Source organism: Tauraco erythrolophus, chromosome 12, assembly GCF_009769465.1.
Source record: "Tauraco erythrolophus isolate bTauEry1 chromosome 12, bTauEry1.pri, whole genome shotgun sequence".
Lineage (NCBI taxonomy): Eukaryota > Metazoa > Chordata > Aves > Musophagiformes > Musophagidae > Tauraco > Tauraco erythrolophus.
Window position 1 is genome coordinate 14,242,878 of NC_141476.1, and position 19,859 is coordinate 14,262,736.

General features: G+C 36.0%; 1 protein-coding gene across 1 annotated transcript in view; it reads left to right on the forward strand.

Annotated features, from left to right (window-relative positions):
* Nucleotides 1-19,859, forward strand: part of IL17RD (interleukin 17 receptor D) — a 49,519-nt gene that overhangs the window by 11,854 nt on the left and 17,806 nt on the right. The window contains exons 2-3 of the mRNA XM_086619095.1: nt 14,548-14,605; nt 17,579-17,704. Coding sequence (XP_086475221.1) covers nt 14,548-14,605; nt 17,579-17,704 — 184 coding nt within the window. The remainder of the gene's footprint in view (nt 1-14,547; nt 14,606-17,578; nt 17,705-19,859) is intronic.

Below are 19,859 nucleotides of genomic sequence, written 5' to 3' on the forward strand. Positions count from 1 at the left end.
TCCCATCCTTGAGGTGTGTTACTTTTTAAAAGGTATCTAAATTATCTCATCAAAAAAGTTTGAGGTTAGTACACTGAGCATATACGAAACTTTAAATTATGGAAGTCTTTTCATATGAATATTTTCTTAAACTGAATTTTTCACAAGCAAGAAGATGATATTGTTTCAGAAATCACTTGTGTCTGTTGAAATGCAGCCAACTCTGGGGTGGAATTCAGCAGTTGCTTAAGAGGGCACAGTAACGCTATACAGCCCTTCCTGCCAGGAAATGAAGAGTAGTGTATTCATTTGTAACCCGAGGGGGGACTTCACCATACCGCCTGTAGTTTGTGAATGGAATTCGGGCAGATTACCGTTGAAATTACAGAATGACCCACCTAGGTCTTGTATAACTCTGTTTCTTGCCTTGCTCTGAAGACAGGAGCTCTTATTAGTACAGTATCTATGAGCAAATTTTTGTAGTTATAGGGTGCAGTTAAAGATCATTCCCCATTATAAAGTACTTTGATTTTATTTACTGCGTCAGAATTTTATCCGAGGCTTCCTGGTACCACTTCACAAGGCACGTATTAACAGCCCAGAAAGAAGAAGGGGCCAAATACATAGCCCGATGCTTTTGTTATAAAGTAGTGTCTAATGTTTTATTTTTCGGTTGTATAACAAAATATTTAGCTAAGATACTTTTCAAAGAATCAGTAACATAATCTATTACAAAATAGTTATAGCTTCTCTTTGCTTACATTTTTTCAGCAAGTTATGTTGGTGATGTTTAATAATGATCTTAATTTACCTTCTGACAGGAGTAATAGATTAACCACAAAAAAAAGTTTTAAGAATCAAAAAACCAAACCAGACACCTAGCTCAGCCTGACTTATAACAGGTGAAAAGTTATTATTTGGCGCTTCTTCAGAACATCAATGGAAACAAAACCTTTATCTTTTATTCATTAGTTAGGAATAATGTGAGTTGGGATAGCTTGGGTTTCTCCATACAGTCGCATTTGTAAGAGTAATTCACTAATCATGCCATTCACTTTTGGGATTCTTTTTCAGTGAGGACCACTAGCCGTGAAATGTCATGCAGAGGTTTGAAAATGGGACATTCAGCTCACTAAAGAATGAGCTACAAGGACAGAATTTTCCTTTTATTACATTCTGGCAGTAAATGTAGGAATCAAAGCCACAAAATAAGTGCTAGAATAATGCCCAGTATCATCTAACGATGCTGATAGATACGGTTGACTTTTGTTCGCTGTAGCCACATTACATTTGGTGTATGTGTTTTGGTTATTGTTTATTATATTCCATTCAGCTGCAGAAATTAGCAATATATAAACTCCAGTAGTTTATTTGCATGCTTGTGTGTGGAAAGTTGACGTGTAGTTATAGGTATGACTCCCCATCCCCTGCTCCAATGTGGTTAGGTTTTGTTGTAAGAGAGAAAATAGTTGTTTCCATGTTTATATTTTACAAATCAAATCCAAATAGTATTGCCCTTGTAAGTTATCGTTTATGTCGAAAGTGAAACTTGCTGGTCTTTGGATTTGCTTCTCGATTTGCTTCTCAATTTGCTACAATAATGTAGTTTTATTTTGATAGAGATGAAGGTTTAAACTGAAAGGGTTTTAGATTCTGTATTCTATTTATCTTCCTGTTCAGTGTTTTAGGATTAGCTGTTTATATATTCAGTTTAACTTTGATAAAAGGAAGTCAGGTAGAAGTTTGAGAGAAATACAGGTTCAATTGAATTTTCTAATATGTATATTTAAGTGCTTAAGCTCTTAAAACTTATGTTACAGTTCTGGCTTCTTAAATAAGATTACTGCTAGAAGGAAACTTGTTCATGGTGTTGACTTTCTGTGTAGAGACTTTTTTGGTAGAAGTGATTGTTTCCTACAGAAAAAAGATCAGTTAGTGTGCATGGCTCTTGAAAAATAAGAGGTTAAAAACGATTGTAAACGTTTTTGCAAGTATTTTTAAATTCAGAAGAAGTTTTTTTTCATAATTTGATCAAAGTCACATAACCTGTGGCTCTGTTTTTGTTACACATGCTGATGGTCTGTGGATAACATTACATTTTTTCAGCATGAAACTGAACACTTCAAATCCCTAAAGCAGTCTCAAATTTATGGGTAATAAAAGAATTTATTGTACTGGATGTCATCTGTTATATCACTCTGGGAACAGAAACTGGCAGTAAGCGGACAGGAAATATTTCCATTTCAAATCGCTTCAATCTTATGTCTAGAGTGAAAGTGTCTGATTTCAGAAAAATCACTCTGAATATCAATGTAATAGAAGTATTGTGTTTAAGAAGAGTATAGTAGTTTTCAAATATTTCTTTTTGCGTTATAGTATTTAATGTAAAGATACTACTTATTAGTATTTCACGCTTGCTGTATTTCAGTGCTGATCCCTTAACCTTTTCATGGCCGAAGGAATAGTAGTAACGCATTTTCCTGTAAGTATCTATACATGCCAAGGGATCAGCAATTTGTTGAGTTACTGTATGGTGGCCAAACTGCTTCTCAGACCTTTGTATTTGTAATTGGTTGTTTTTTTAAGAGTGTGCACTGCTATGTGATCATTAGGTTCTTCCAGCTTAATGGATTTCTTCAAGGTGTCTCCTTTTCAAATGTATTATAAAGTATGAGACCCGTGGATTGTAACTTTATTCATGGAAACTTCAAGCAGTCAGATGGAAGTTTCTGTGTATTTTTCAAGTGTTAAGTAGTGTTTGAACAGTTCTACGTTTTAAAGTATTAAGGCATTTCAAATAGTTATACGTTTTAAATGGATATGTTTGTCTAGGGAATATTATAACTGAGGAGCGGAAAGTTTTACATTTTGATCTTCAGCCGGTAGTGACATAGTGAAATACTCCATTTTTCATTTTCATACTGTGGTACATTAGTATGTGGTTATAAAAGTTTGGAACCAATTGTGTATTTCCTTCTTTAAAAGTTAATGTAGCAGAGGCAGAAGTGATTTGGGTTTTTTTACAGATACTGTATGAGACTGATTAGAATTAATTTATTGAAGGATGGGTATCAGTTTAACTTTTTCAGTGCAAACCAGCTTATCTGGCATTATTTTGGGGAAAGTTATGTGCAAAGAGCATATGAGGAGAAACCATTACCAAGTGGTGGCCATGTGAGTGCTAAATCTGATGGATAATTTTGATTTGATTCCTTTCTCTTTCAGGTAATTAATTATATTTTATTTTATGCTTTGACTAAGAGCTGGAAGGAAAAGGAGTTCATGGTGTTGTTCCAAAGGAAAGAATAAAAGTCTAGTGTGATTTCGTATTGTTTATTAGTGAGTTATGTAAATTTATAATTTAAAAGAAAGCTGCTTTGACAGAAAAACTAAATGTTTTCAAGATAGATTTTCTTTACCATATTTTTTTTTTATCAGATAATCCAATTTTAACCCATAATATAAGAACAAAAAGCACTCCAGAGTTCTAGGAACTGGGTAAGAGCAATCCTTAATGGAAAAGATTTAGAATGAAAATATTGCAAGACTTTAAATAGCAGTTAAGCAAATGGGACAGTGAAGTAATTTAAAGCCCAAGGAGGCTGTGATACAGGTTGTGTCAGTGTTTTAGCAGATATCACATTTCGTGTCAAGTAGTGTATTAATTGGTATGAAAATGGCAGTTGTGAACTAGCCATGCACTGTATGGATAGAACGTGTAACCTTTGCCTTGGCCTACTTTCAGAAGCTCTTAACATTAAATACGTAGGAAAAATGTGTCACTTAAACTGTTTTACTTGTTCAAGTGTGTCATAAAGTGTGATATCCATAGGGTGTGACTTTTATTAGTGGAAACTGAATGCAGTCAGACTGGAGTTTTCAATACTGTTTCAAGCATCAAATCTCTATTTTAAAAAATTGTGTTTAGGTTCCCTTTTTCAGTGGTTTAAAACCTCCTGGGACTTGAAAACACATAATGCCTAAAGAGTTTGCCAGTACAGATATACTGACTTAAAACATACACATTTCCTTGGTTGTGTTTTTTCCAGCAGTAAGATTTAGCAGTACTTAACGCTTTCAAATCCAAGTACTGAAGAGAGATGAGCACACAGGAATATTTGAATGTGTTCTATCTTTTCTTCCTCTTTTTTTTTTCATTGTGAAAAGCCTTGACAATCTTGATGGCAGAAGCTGTTCTGTGTAGAGAGATGGTTGAGTGGCACAATTAGGGACAAAATACACAGATTTGCAGTGTGAAAATTGAAACCGTAGGAGAAGAGCAGCCTTGATGATGAGGTGAATTCTGAGGTAAACTTTATTCAAGAGTGACAGTTCATCCTGAGAATGTCTCCTCAGAAAGCTGTGTTTTGTGTGGTTTTATTGGGTTGTGTTTAGATTCCTGGCGTTGATCATCATTTGGTGGAACTTTTCCTACTTAAATGGCTGTAAGTGGGGAAGCTCCAGTTTGCTTGCAGAGAAGAGCTGGTATAGTTGGAATATTTGAGTACTGTTTCTTCCAAATATCCTTCAGGTGGACCAGAAGTGTTTGTGCAGCTTTGTGTATATTTTTGACACATTTTGAATGGAGTTTTTTTGGCTGCATGTATGATGGCCGTACTCCCTGGAGGGTAACCAGGAGTGGATAAATTCCCTGGCAGCTGAAGCTTTAAATCTACAGCCACCAAATGTGTCTGCCTGTCTCTGAAGTTCAACCATGTGGATCATCAGTACATAGTAAGCACTGGACCTTCTAATCCTCGCTGCTGATTGTATTACTGCTTAAGCTGTGGGAGTAATTTCAATATTCTCTGTGGACCAGGACTAGACGGAGGCTCCAAGAAGGAATTCATTTGCTAAAATCGCATAGTTCAGCAGTAAGAATCTTGTTTTTGTATGCTTGTCTTGGGGAGGTGGGAGTAACAACGTACCAAAGCCCATACCCTCAACACGGTTAGAAGGAACGGCAGCAGAGCTGAGACTTGTTTCTAGCTCTGCAGGAAGCCAGCTTGTGCAGCTTGTCCATTAACTTTGTGAATGGAAGAAAGGGAGGAGTTCTTGGTTGCTTCCTAGAGGAAGATTTGTAGAGAAAGGTAACTTGTTTTATTAGCACAGTTGATGTACAAGAGCTTATACTTCAAAGCAAAAAGTATTCTTAGTCATTGTGTTTGACATAATGTTCTTTCCATTTTTGCTGGTGTTTTTTTTTTTTTTTTCCCATCCAGATTAAAAAAAGTCTGATACAGTCATTATGCCAGTTTGCTCTGAAACTACAGTAATCTGCCCGTCACTTTTGATGAGGGGATTGTATAACATGGCTGTATGTGGAATAAAAGTGATGCTTCTGATGTCTGTCATGATACTGAACTTAATGCCAAAGGTACCTTTGGATTGCTGCTGAGTAGATGCATATCACATTTGAAGTCCTAGCTTCTCATTGCCTGAGCCTTTTTAAGTTATGTAGCTCAGCAGGATGGTAACTTTGGGAAGGGATGCCTGTATCATTTTAAAGAAAGTTATTTTTTATTTCATCTCCTGTAAAACCACGTTTCATGTGAAGTATTAAAAATACTGTTGGGGGAATGGTGAAAGAGCCTTTAAAGCTGGAACATAGGATTTTGGCAAGCAAATAGTTGTTTGTTCCTGGAATTGAATCATGCTGCTTACAAATTCTCAGTTTTAAAATCTTACAGATGAGTACGGTTATATGTTTCTAAATCCCCAAGAATAGGTTTTTATGTCCAAAATAATTGCATTACTACAAAAGGAGGGTTTAAGATGGAACAATCCCAAATCCTATCTACTTTAAAAGTTTTATAAGTTCTGCGGCACTCTAATCAGTGAAGTGAAGTTATCGCTAAATTACCTTGTCTCCATATCCTCTAGAACCAAAACTTGGGTCTATTTATATATTGGTCCACAAAACCAATGTGCCTTAGTTTTCTTTACAGTAATGAGCTCCTGTGAATATGTAATACTTCCCTTAGTTGTCCCTATATATTTCATTCGTGTAAGTAAGAATTAAAATTAAGTTTCTAAGAATACACATTTCATATTTTCCAACTGCAAAGCTCTTAAAGTGTTTCAGTGACTTTCAGATAATATAGGAGAATGATTAGGCCTGGGGAGAGACATTGTGTGAACACACACGAAACTAAATAGATGTGCTATGTCAAATTTTTCTCATTCCAGCCTTTATATGATGTTCTGCTTTAGAGATTTCCTTGCAAGCAGCTGTTCTTACTATTTTCAAAAGTTACAAATTGGATAAACTCACCGTGTACTACTAATGGAGTATTATCTCCAGTCTGCTTGCTCTAAGTTTGTTTGCAATGAAAATCTCCAACAATGAGGTAAATTTCAGATTGGAAATTTTTAGGTAGAAGAGTTAGGGATAAAGCAGTTAATCCACATTTGATGACAGTTTCCCTCAGAGTTGTTTGGGTTTTTTTGTGTGTCCTCTGGCGTTAGATTGAGAAGCGAAGAGCAGAAAAAACGCACCCTGAAATAGTCGTAATTGTGAACTGTGTTCTGGCTGAAGCTCAAAACTGAACCTACGAAGTCTATCCTAGTTACTTTTACAGATTTTCTGTTTCTTTGGATGAAACCTGGGAGCAAACAAAGAGCTCATGCTAGGAGTTGCCAAACTGAGAAGAATCTGGCAGCAGAATGTTATTAGTGAACTATTTATGATTTTGGAAATAAGTTGCTTAGTTTTTCTCCAGGTGCCACTGCATATGCTCAGCTTTAAAGAAAAAAACTTTCTTTTGGATTTGGCTGGCTTAGAAATACTTACCGATTTAGGAGAAGCAGCAGACCTTTATGTGCATAAAATCTTGAAAGATACAATTGATCCACTTGCTTTGTAGCTCTGAAGTATTATTCTTCTTTGCTTTCCTTTTTTCCCTGATGTTCTCTCCTCTGAAAGCTACATCATTTCTCAAATGTGGTAAGCAAAATGAATGAATGAACATATCCATATATTTTATATACATATTAATATAAACAGTGTATATGCGTTGTTCTGTTATGCTTCTCAGTCAACTCTTGAAACCTTTTCATGATTGTGTTCTAACTCTTTGGTCATCTTTGGGGGAGAAAGATCAGTTTATGGCTCTGCATGTTTGCACATTAAGTGGAGAGTCAATTAAATGAATGAAAATATGGACCTAGGCAGGTGAGTTTAGAAGTGGTTGGGCATAAGCTAAAATTCAGTTCTTATGCAATTGTTCTTCTAAGTGTGAGGGACCCTGTAGGCTTTTGAGGTTCTGGATGACTTCCCAGTGTAAGAAGAAAAATATGTTCTTTAATTTGAGTGGAATAATTAGCTGGCTTGTTTGTTTTATAGTATGCTGTGTTGTATATTAAACAGCAAGTGTGTGTAGTAGGCTTCATTTTTCATTTTTTCAGATGTGAATTATTCTATGTATTTATTGTTTATAGCACAAATCAGTGTTTCCCAAACTAATTTGTCTTGGGTCCCTCTTTAAAAAACAGCTTTTTTGTGTTTTGCACCTCCCTTCCTTCCCAGTCACAATCACCATTCGTGCACCTGTCTTGGCACTGCCTTTTCTCCCCCTCCCCTTTGCAAACACCTTGTCTTTTCTCCCAGCTCTCCTGTCGGGGGTCATGTCCCACGGTTAAGAGAACACTGGTTTAACTACAGACTTTTGGCTTTTGTCCAAGTATCCTTAGACTAGCACATTTCAGTAATGTTTGTGGGAAATGTGCGTTGTATGAAATAATTTATTCTCTTGATTTTCAGGGGCTGTTTTGTTTGTTTTTTTAGAAGGCTTTTAATTTACCAAACATCATTCGCACAACAAAGTTGGTAAAAATTAAGTGTGACGGGGCAAACTATAGAAAATTTCTTCGGCGAACTTGCAAATTGCAGGAGAGAAATAAGAGCTGGTACCCTTTTTCTGCCATGCTTTGCTGCATTGAATTCCTGGGCTTGACTGAGAGGTTTAAGATTTTCACGGTAGGCGGCAAATAGTGTAGATTAAACCTGCTCCTATTGGCATTAAATTGTGGCTTTCACAACGGTCTGTCCTTTGAAGTAAACCAGTTGACGTACCTTCAGTGAGCAGCTGCCTGGAGCCGTGCTGCGTTCTGAAGAGCCGTGCTGGAAATACTTTTGTAGTATTTCTTCCTTACAGTCGTTTCTTACCTCTGTGTCAGACTGACTCGTGTGTAAGGTAACCTTCCCCGCTGCCTTTTTAAACAGGAACTAAAATAGCCCAGAATGAGGCGTAATGAAAAGGTGTTTCTGCTGGGGTTTTTTTGTGGCTTTGTTTTGGGGTTTTTGTTTGTTTGTGGTGGGATTTTTTTTAGATAGGTTATACTGCAATTAGTGATCTTCAGTCAGCACGTTTCACCTTCAAAATCCAGAAAGACCGCCATGAAGTTATCTGGCATGTGAGGATACATGCATAGGTTTAGGGACCATCTCATTCTCTGACAGAGGTAAGTCAGCAGCTGTTCGATTCAGTATCCTCTCGTGATGGGAGGAACTTGAGAAAACCCTATCTAGTTGAAATGGCGGGAGAGTTTGGTCAGACAGAATGTAATTACCTGGGTGGGAAGTCAACCATAAAACCGTGGGTAGTGTCATGATTTTGTGAAAAATTAGATACTTAATGATCACAAAAAGTCAGGACAATTCTTATACAAATGAAGTATGAGTTCCTTGTGTTTGGTTTAGGTAAATAAGTATTTTATGTTACTCTTAAAAGAAAGTCTCATTTCCCAGATTTTCATGTAAGTAGTGGGATTTTGTTGTAGTACCTGAGTTATAACTCACAGTCTCTGGAGCATTTATACAGTCCTGGTTTTGAATTTTTAGGATTTTGACAGTCAGTTAGGTTAGCACATTTTTTAAAAAAGACTGGTATGGATGGTTCATAATGTTTTTTGCAAGTCACAGGGCTTCAATTGGTGTAAAAAAGTGGTGTTCTGGGAGATGGAGAAAGAATATGCTAAACGTGACCATGCCTGACAGTTTTAAACAAAGGGAGGCGTATGGTGCCTGCCTCAGGTCACCGGTCCTACTCCCTGGAAGGCCGAGCTGTGCTGAGAAAGTCAAAGCATTAAGGTTGTTCACATGAAACGAGGGTTCTTGCAGTTCAGAGAAAGAGTCTAATTGATCTACTAGACAACCTAATACTCTGCTTGAAAGGGACAATTCTGTACAAGTAATGTGCTAACACCTGGAGATTGACCATTGATTTTTCACAAGTAACACGGAAGAAAAATTGGAACCTTTGAACACAACAGGCTATTCTTGACAAGAATATGTTAGGGAAGAACCAGCTTGCTGTATAGCAAGATGATAATCAGGGGTTGGATGGAGCATGAAGTTCCTTCATGCTCAAAAATGATGATTTTCTGTTCTCCCACTACATAGTTTATAATTGAAGTAAAAACAATGCTTTGCCTTTCCTATCTCAGGCCAAATTCAAGATGTAAATGCTATGAAGACACATTCAGTTCTTCTGCAGCTGAACTTGCATGCAGTGGCTCTAAAGATGAAGCAGTGAAACAGTAAATAATGAACAACAAAGAACCAACAACCAAAGTCTGATAATTTCTTGTAAATCATTATGTTACTTACGTAAAAAGAAACACAAAAGATGCCAACTTATTAAAAGAAGTTTAAAAAAAATTGTTTTGAAGAATCTACATCTCCATTTCAAATATGAGATAGGCAACAAGAAGCCTGTTGCTCCTTGAATTCACTTTTGTTAAAACTTACTTCTCCAGTGTCACTGAGATGTTTTTTTAAATGTTCTTCCCATAATTTGTGAATGCAATGCAGGAACATATATGTATATGTATATAGGCAAATCCGAACAAAATTTATGGTTGGAATTGTCACTTACACCTGGGATATAGTAATAACAGTACAAACCCATCCACTCAGGGTTTAGTATTCATTCCGCAGTCAATGGAGTACATGTGAGTTATATAGCAAACACTAGCATGGGTTATGTATTTTGCTATATTCTATTGGAAGCAATCCAAAATGCAGGCATATAAATACTGCAGATAGTTCATCTTTTTACTGATGACTGCAGAGATAGAAAATATTTTAACTTGGTTGAAAGCATCAAGAAAGCTTTAAAATGAAAAGAGCAGATGTCAAATCTAAAGCTTTTAGTTTACTGAGTAACGAGTGTGATAAACATTGATTATTCATCTTGATGTTAGAGTTCAGAAACAATTGTCCCTTCAGTTTGCCTCATGGGAGCATGAAATTAGGACCATGTGTGTGTTGATTAACAACATATGAAAGATGAATCATGATTACTGTTTTGGTCTGGTGCGCAAGGCTATGCTTGAGGGGTAGTGATTTCCTCCCTCCTTTAGCAGATCTCTGTAATTAGTGCTAGCATCTATCTCTTTCCTAGTATTGATGTTAAAGTGGCCGCCTGACAGTGCTTATTCACATACATAAATTGCCTTTATTGAATGAAAGACCACTTGCTCAGTAAAAGTCAAATATTGGAGTATATTTCAGTATTATTTGTAAAAATGATTATTCATAGAACAATTCCGAAATCACCAGTGCCATCTCTGGCAGGAATTGTCCAATATAAAAAACAGATGTTACCTTCAAATATGAAACACTGTATACTCTAGATTAAAAGGAAGAGGGAAGAGTTCAACAATAAAAATGAAGCAGATAGTTTATTTTTTTCTGTTGCATTTAATTTATGCCTCTAATGGCAGACATGAGTTAAATTTAACTTTTCTTGGAGGCACAATTAGTTCCTGTGGTTACAATTTCATTGAAGCTTTATTTCTGGCAGTGTAATCCTGACTTTGTTCCTCTGTGGCCTAGTAATGGGTAGAAAGAGTTGTTGAAAGTGCATTTCATTAGTAAGTTGTTATCATAAATGAAGGGATAGGTATTAGGAAAATATAAACAAACAAAAATGCAGTTTAACTTAATGTAATAGTCTTTGCCTCTTACTACTACTTGTGCTTTTTGATGTTGAAAGATGGATATTTAAATAAAATGGAATGCCTGCACATGCCTTGAACATCCAAATGAGTTATTAGTTATTTAGGAGTTGATGTTTATTAGTGTTACTGAGATTTAAGATATCTTAGGATCTTAACCTTTACTCTTCAAGCTGTTCATGTGGATTGAGGAACAGATCCAACACTGATCTCTGTGATTTGAGGTATGTGATATGTGATGGAAATTCTGGCTGACTTGCCCAATATAGATGCCGAAAACATCGTGTTTTCTGTGGAGCTCTGAGCTTTGAGCTTGTATAATGTGAGATTTATTGTTGTGGATAACACCCTCCCACCGCTGCTTTTTGACAAACAAGATTGATTGTAATTTAATCTGTGTGCATTTCAACTTTGATTATCTGTCTAAAGATCAGTGGTCTATAGTTCTTTATAAATGATGTTTTGACTCTTGTCTTTCCTGTGTATTCCTTCTTAATCAGTGTAGAAGTATGTGGACCAAAGGGATTTTGTAGACAAAGCTCCAGGCAATGGAGACTTGCTTTCTAGTAAAGTTCAGAATAAATTAAAAGCTGCATGTAAATTCAACAAATGTTAGTGGTTAATTAACTAAGAATGTAGAGCCCTAAGGCCATTGCATTAGTATTTATAGTTTTGAAGTAAGATGCTCTAAACATGTTGTCTTAGCTATAAGCCATTTAAATAGCTCAATTACTTTCTGGCTTAAAAACAAGGGAATACTTCCTGGAAGAATATATTTTTAAATTCGCAGCAGTAAGTATTTGGAGCATTAATCCCAAAGTTTAGCATGATGAAATTGTCTGACTAGCTTACTTGTTTTAACTTGCAGTTAATATGACAGTTGTCTAGTTCAACACTTTAACGTGACCCTAATTCTCTCACAAATTACTGCAGCCTTTTTGGACCTTTTATACACTTGGGAGCAAATTTTTACAACTGGTAAGCCTCATGTGCTGCTTACATTCAGCAGAATTTGGCTTATGGTTATATTTACTTTTTGCATCTACTTCATTAATGACTGTGGTATATTGATTTATACTTCTACTGTTACATGTTTTGTGATGTCACCGTAATCTCAATGGAAATGCAGTTAAAGATGCCATGAAAAGTGTTGCTATATCCTGTATTTAAGAAATATATATAAAAGATCCTATCTAATGAATTAAAATACTTGTGCTAATTTTCCGTGGGGTTTGGTAAAATTCCTGTGTCTTTCTCAAAGCATCAGCTCTAGGACACAAAAGGAAGACAGGTAACACAATTAATTTGATGGTTTATCTGCCTATATTTATAAATATGAAAAGTCAACAGTTTCTTTTTTGTATTTTTTTAATGTGTGTGATTAATGTCTTTGTTTTGCTGTAGTAGTAAGTTAAATGAGATTTTACATAGTTTAAGAGAAACAGAAAATGAGTCAGAATAGAACAGGTATTAATAGAAGAGTTAAGACTGAAAAAAAATTGACGCCTTCCTGTTTCAGGAAACCTTTTTGTATAACAGCTTGTTTAATGCCAAACTAAATCAAAGTTAAACAAATGAAAAGCCACCTAAGAAGAAAGTGAGATTACAAATTTGACTTCTAACAATACTATCAAGATCTGATTTACTTTCATCCTTTATGTAGTGTTTTACTTTTTTTTTTTTTGAGGTAACTTGACTCATACCTTGTTTTTCTTTCTAAATACCTGTGCCTGACTATTAAGTGACACACAGTGAATGTTTACACGTGATCCTGACAAGGTTTAATTACTGTTGGAGTCCTTTTATAGTATTAACTTCTGCTCTTTCCATTTTAGCAGTAAGCCCAGATACCATTCTATATAAATGGGTGGTATTTTTTTCAAGATAATGGTAAATGTGATGTTATTTGCCTTTCAGGGAACGATACTACTTCATAAGTTTTCAACTTTGTGTCTAGTAAGGGTGAGGGTGATACTACATTTTGTTTCAAAAACAATGTCAGTGCTTTCTGAAGGGTAAGGTATTGCGCCTCTGAAGTCCCAAGTTCTTTTCTGTAAGTACAGAAGAGACACCAGACTCATCAGCCTACGTATGTGTCTGGATTCCTCCCTGGGACATCAATGGGAAGTTCTCCAGTTGGTCCTCAGTTTCTGTGACACTCAGCAAGAATGGCAGTATCTGCTTTAATAGTATTTGATAATAGAAAGAGATTCCTCATGTAGCAGAATGGATTTCTACAATATGCACTTCTACTGGAAAAGTTATGGGATATAATTATCTGAATTGTTCCAGTCGGAAATCCACTATTTCATTTGTTCTTCTTTATTGCTCTCCTGTGTGTTGATTTTTAGCCAGTAATCAATGGGAAGATTGAAATTTAAATTGTCCATCTGTGTTTTTGTCTAATTAAGTTCTTCACAGCAAGATTTTATTTAAAAATGTTTACAATAGATGTTAAAATGGTTGGAGCCTCTATATGGGGGCCTCTCACATAAAAAAAATATAACAGAAAAGTAATCCACAGTACATAAACCACATACAACTCAAAGCACATGGAAATAAAAATTCCACAAGAAGGATATTGGGCACAGAAACATAAATTACATGCAAATACATCTGTATAAAATGATTTAATGAGGGATAGACGTGGGCACATATCTAGACACTGGGTATTGATTCTCTCTGTAGTAAGAGTTTCTGCCATGTACAATTCAGACACGCTGATGAACCAGGCCGTAGGTTTTGTGTCCTGGTTTATCATACCTCAGTTTATGTTAAGCTTTGAGTTTTGTGTAGTTCTTGTGAGCATTGAGTAATATTAGCCGTATGAAAAAGGATTACTTGATTATAGATTAATTCTGAGTGTGATGAAAATTTGGTGGGTTAGTTTGCACGATTGACAGATAATAGAGTCCTTCAGACACCTGTACTGGGGTAGTTAATGAGATGAGGAGTGTCTGAGAAGTGATGAGTGCTCTTTAATTAGTTCTTCTGCTGTTTTGCTCCTACCCTTTAATTTCTGTCCTGAAAATGACCTTCACCAAGAAAACAGCTAAAGTGCTATGAGCACAATGCTTAGCAGTGACATTCCTTCTTTACTTTGTTTGAACTGCTGATACTCTTTTTCATGGCATTCTCTCTTGCACTGTGTTTTCCCTGGAGAACCCAATTTGATTTGTATTTAAACCTTGATTAAAGGTATGGTTTTTGTATGGGCACAATTAACCTAGATGGTGGAAGTTGAGAACATCACATAACTTTCTTTCAAAAATAAGCTTCTATGAGTCACATCTAAACTGGACAAGTTGTACTACTTAAGTCTCAATTTCATGTCTTCATGCAAATACTATATTCAGACTTTCATTTCTCTTTATTTTCGCTTCTTTGAGTATTATATTTGGAAAGTTGATGACAGGTGAGTGCATACACATGTATGCAATCTGTTCTGTCATTGCCTGTGCTCAGATTGGTGGATGGTGTGCCCAAACAGAAGGAAAAAAATCATGCGTTCTTCCAGACTCCAACAAGCTATTTACAAAAGAAAAATCTACCTAAGTTCAAAGTAGCTTGCTTTATTCAAATTATTTTCTTGATGTTTCTCTACAGGGGCTGTCATCAGTCACCAAGAACAATGGACTACTCAATATCACCTTTAAATATGACAGTAAGTTGAAAATTTATACTATATTCACAAAAAGCCAGGACTCCATCACAGTTGTCAACATGTAGCAACATGTCTCTAAAAAATGGCTCTAAGAATATCATGAGCTTTTTACTATTGCCATAATTTTAAAATCTAGATTTGTTTCTGCTGGATCTTCTCCTTACTGTGTTTCACTGATTATAAAGCAATTTAATAATTTGTAGTTTCACTTTCGGATTCGCCTACATATGCCCAGTATTTGGCTGGAAGGTTACAGAGAAGGATTTTAATCTGTGAAAGGAAGTAGTCATTGAAAAGTTCACTACACACAAAGTCATAGGAAAGGATTATTTCGAGCTTTATACATCTTTTCTCTGCTATGTAATTTTGGGGGATAATGGTGCAAAGTGTGTCCCAATGTATAAAATGTGTAGTTTATATACAGAGAATATATTAAAAATGTGTCTTTGCACATATTGATATTGAATGTGAAGGTCCTAATTTACAGCAGTAATGTTTGTGTTAATGCCAGTTCAAGTCCCAGATTTGTGGTTTTGCCTACTCAAAGAAATTACCTCAGATACTGAATGTGGGTAAAATTTCATCCCTGAGAGCATGTATCAGGAAACCTAACAATAGTGTTTCATTCTGGTCATTCCTTTGTTCCTTTATGTTGATTTCTGAATTTGCAATCCTTCACTGAATTTGCAATCCTTCACTGTGAGGTTTTTTTTTTAAATCTACTTTGATGTTAATATTTAAAATGAGCAAAATTCAAGTATGTGAGATTGTACAAGAGGTAAGTGGTTGCTACAAAAGGGTTACGATTTTTTGTTATCTACGTAAAGGAAAACAGGAAATAATATCAGTCGGAACAGAGATCCCCATGTTTAGTTAACACAATGGAGCCTGTTTAAGTCTCAGTGTCTGTCATGTTTTTTCCATTAATTCTGGCACCAGGAACTGTGTTTAACCAATGGCAAGTGTTACTTCAAAATTCTGCTGGCACTGTGTGCTTCCTGGACAAAGGACTTATTTGAGTTCTGCAGAACTAGGAAAAGAGTTCTCTTTAACTAGGGTTAAAGAGTTCTTATAATATGGAAGTAAATACTTATCGTGAATAAGCCAGCACAAAAGAGAATTTGGCTTGCTGACTGGGATTTAAAGGCTTTTATTTTGCCACACAGCAGCTCTAGTGAACTGTGTTTTATGTTGTTAAATTAGTTGGCTAGATTGTTTATGTTTTTAGGTGAAAAACGTGTTTGTATGTTTTAGTATTTCATTTGTATTCAAGTAATAGAAGTGCTTTCCTGAAAAGCGCAATTTTTCCCTGCTGTTTTCTTCCTAAATCTGTTGTTCTTTAAAAATGTAAGTCAGTGACTCACAGTCAAACTTCAGACATTTGTGCTATATTCCATTTTGGCAAATTGTCTTTTGACCATAAAACTTCAGTGACTGGGATCCAAAATCTCGGGCTTGCTATTAATTAGATCCAGACCTAGCAAAAAACTGTTACTTCAAACTTTCCATTGAAAGAGATAGTCTGTTCTCCGAAGAGGAAGTTCGTGCTGTCATTGAGTTCACTCGTAGCAACAGAATTCTACAAACAGCAGAGTAACTACCAACTGCCCGGCTCCTGTAAAAGGCAGTGTGGTACAGACTATTCTGTTCTCATTTGTGTGGCAGTTATATAAAAGACCCCTTACCATTGTTATTCGTAGTAAAAAGCCATTTTCTAAAACTGCTTTTCAGTTAATATTTTTTTCTTTCCTTGCTTTTAAGATCACGCCTCTGAATTAAATTTTTATTTCCTGCATTGGCTTACCATAACACTTCATTTTTCATGTTTAGTTTCTACAAAGTCTGTATAGACAAATGCTAGCGTATAGATTATCTCAGTTTTTAGAATTAATCATCAGTCAGTAGTATATGTAGTCTACTAGTCAAGTTTTTCTGGATTTTATTGGCTTCACTAGTTCAAAAGCGGAATGTTTATTTGTGCGTCTTCATTGTGCTCCACAACTATTGAATTCTCTGGCCACTACTTCTCTTCCTGCCACAAAATATGAGCCTAAGCATTGTAAGGCTTTAAAAGTAATCAAATTTGGGGTTGTTTTTGTGTTTTGAATGCATAAAGACATGGTCAAGTTCAATAACAAGGTTAAAAATGCTTTTCTTACATTTTATTTTCTTAATGAAAGCTGCGGTTTTCTATAATGGCATGTTTGCGGAGCTGTAACTTTAGGGAATACACTGCGTTTTGTGAGGATAACAAGACAAAACCAGTTCTGACTGGATCCAGTGCCAGTAAAGTGGTCTATGGGGATGGTAGCTACTGAATGGATGACAGATGAGATGGATTTAGGCAGTAGGTTCTTTGTGGTCAGGATCAGGCACTATCATGGTTAAAAAGCATTTCTTGAGCAGCAGTTCTAAAGCTTCACATTGTTCATTGTTCTCATTCGTGCCTGATCATTAACCAACATTCTCTTGCTCTAAGCATTGCACATGCTCAAAATTAATATCAGTCCTTGTATTCTATTGAGGAAAAGTTGTTCTCCTTTGGGAGTCCCAGCATGTGTCATTTTTACTCTTACTGTGGTAGAGGCTATTATAAGCTGGTAATCCCCTTTGGAGTCCTGTGAACTAGGGTTTTGAAACTGGCGAAAGTGGTTGTGCTCAGTGATTTGTAAAGTTTTGTGGTTTTCAGAGTCCTGAGACAAAAACTTCATCTAGACTTACTATACAGCACGTATTTTTGTAGAATAAATAGTGCACATGTACTTTTAGTTTGCTCAATCTTGGATAAATGGTAGGAAATTAACTTAATTCTTTATTTACATGGAAAGATGCAGGTCATCTTGAAAACTAGTTGCTTTAATATATCTTTGAGATTAGGTGCTGTTTGCAGACTATGATTTACTTGCTCTGGTATGGCACAAAAACATCAACTAGAATATTTCTCCTAAAGCATTTATTTCTCCATGTTTTCAGACTGCACGCCGTATCTGAATTCAGTGGGAAAACACGTGATTGGAGATGTGCAGAATATAACTATCAGTCAATATGCATGTTATGAACAGGTTGCAGTGATTATTCTTTGGACAGCAAATGCCATTGGTAAGTAGCGGAGGGAAATGGATGAATTCCTCATGTCTTCGGTAATAACTTCTTGCTGATCAATATTAAGTAAAATAATTAAATTATGCTTGGAATCATTGAAGCAGACTGCTTAAGGAGAAAGAAATTCTGAACAGCTTTGCAAAGCTGCTGTTTTTACTAGCTCGCTTGAAATACCCTTAAAACTAGGGTGCTCTCTGCAGCCTTAGGCTGCTTTTTACTATTCCAGCTTGTTGCATTTTTCCTGCTCTTCAGAACTGTGTAATAACTCTGATTTTGTTCTCTGTCCCAAGGCATTAGTGCGTTTCAGTGGCACTGATTGAGTTTAATTGCCAGTACACTTAAAGATTCTTCAGGATGTGGATTGTCTTACAGGTGGAAAACATTATTTAATCAGAGCTGTACAAACTTTGATGGTTTTCCTTGTCATATCTGGTCACTAAGAATATTCCTCAATCACTTAAATGTCTCTGGAAGTACCTTGTTGCTCACTAGAGGGGCAGTCTCTGAAGTGAGGTGTGTGCAAGGTGATCCACTGAGGCATGTGAAGAAAATTTCAGAACTTCTGTTTACATATTTTTTAAATCTTGAAAAGAAAAACTATGCTTTACTAATATTTAATATATGGATGGATACTGGCATCCTTACTTGTTCTCTCTGTCTGCTGTTCATGTTTCCCATGTGATATTTGAGGTATCCTGAAGGAAGAGTGTGTATTCTACACTGTGGAGGGGTTCACAGGGGCACCTTCATTCTTTCATTTGCTTTCTGCATGTCGTGACATATTGCAGCGTATGTGTGGCAGGTTAAGTGAGTTTACTGATCACATTATCTAGTTTTAACTGAACTAACCATCATGATGAGATGGACAAATGGCTTAAGATAATTGAAGATAATGCTAATAGTGCAAGCACATACGAACAACGAGAAAACAGTAGAGCTGACAGTACCCCTGCTCCTAGTACAGGCTCTTCATCAGCCACGTCAGAAGATAAACACAATGACTATCTAATCAGCTTTGATAAAAAGTTGGCCCAAAGTATCAAGACTATTTGAAATACAGATTTGGACCTGCCATTGTTAATGATGAACCTTGCCCTAAGCATATAGTGTGCCTTGAGATATTAGCTAATACTGGGAAGCCATCACGATTAGCAAGACATTTGAATACGAAGCATCCAGAACATGAAGACAAAATTTTTTCAGCAATGTTTGAAGCCATGCAGTGCTCAATGTAAGTACAAAATTTCACTGAACTTAATGATAAACCTTTAGAAGCCTCTTTCTGTGAAACCTTTTTTGGGATTTCCTACTCAATAGTGAAAGACAAATGCCACGTACCACTGGGGAAACACTTGGTCTTCCTGCCACAGTAAACCAGGCTGAAATTAATACAGGGAAATACTGGAATGAAAAAAAAGTTTCCTGCGTAAGGTTACAGAGAGAGCACCACACGTGAAATTCAGTCATTGCATCATTCATAGGGAAGCTATTGCAGCACTGAAGTTGGAACCAGAAGTGTACAGGATGTCATCGGTGTGGTTAGTTTTATAAAAATGAAACACTTAAATGGTAGGATCTTTATAATACTTTGTCATGAGATGGGGAGTGACCATGAAAATCTTTATGAAAATCTTTTGTGCCACTCAGAGGTTCGCTGGTTATCTTGTGGCAAAGTGCTAAATAGTTGTCAAACAAATCTTTAAGTGTTCTTTTGCAAAAAGACAAGTGTTCCAAATTCTCTGACCTTTTCTGTGATGACAAGTGGCTGTCAGTAGTGTACTACCTAGGTAATATTTAAAAAAACCCAAATAACCAAAACCACACTTAATATGCCTCTTCAAGGTAAAGGTGACATTTTCACAATGAGAGAGAAAGTAACTGGTTTTCAAAAGAAACTCATGCTGTGGAAAGATTTTTTTTTTTTAAAATGGCTGTTTGGAAATGTTTCCTTTGTTATCTGATTTTGTTGCTGAAAACAGTGCCAGCTTCTCACCTATAAAAACTGTCATATTTTTTCCACTTAAAAAATCAGGAAACAGAATTTTCTAGCTGATGTAAAAATCTTCGGAATGCAGAGTTTCAGGGGGTTTTGAACTCATTTGTTAAAAATATAAAAATGCAACACATTCTGAGTAGTTGCAAGAACAGCTGA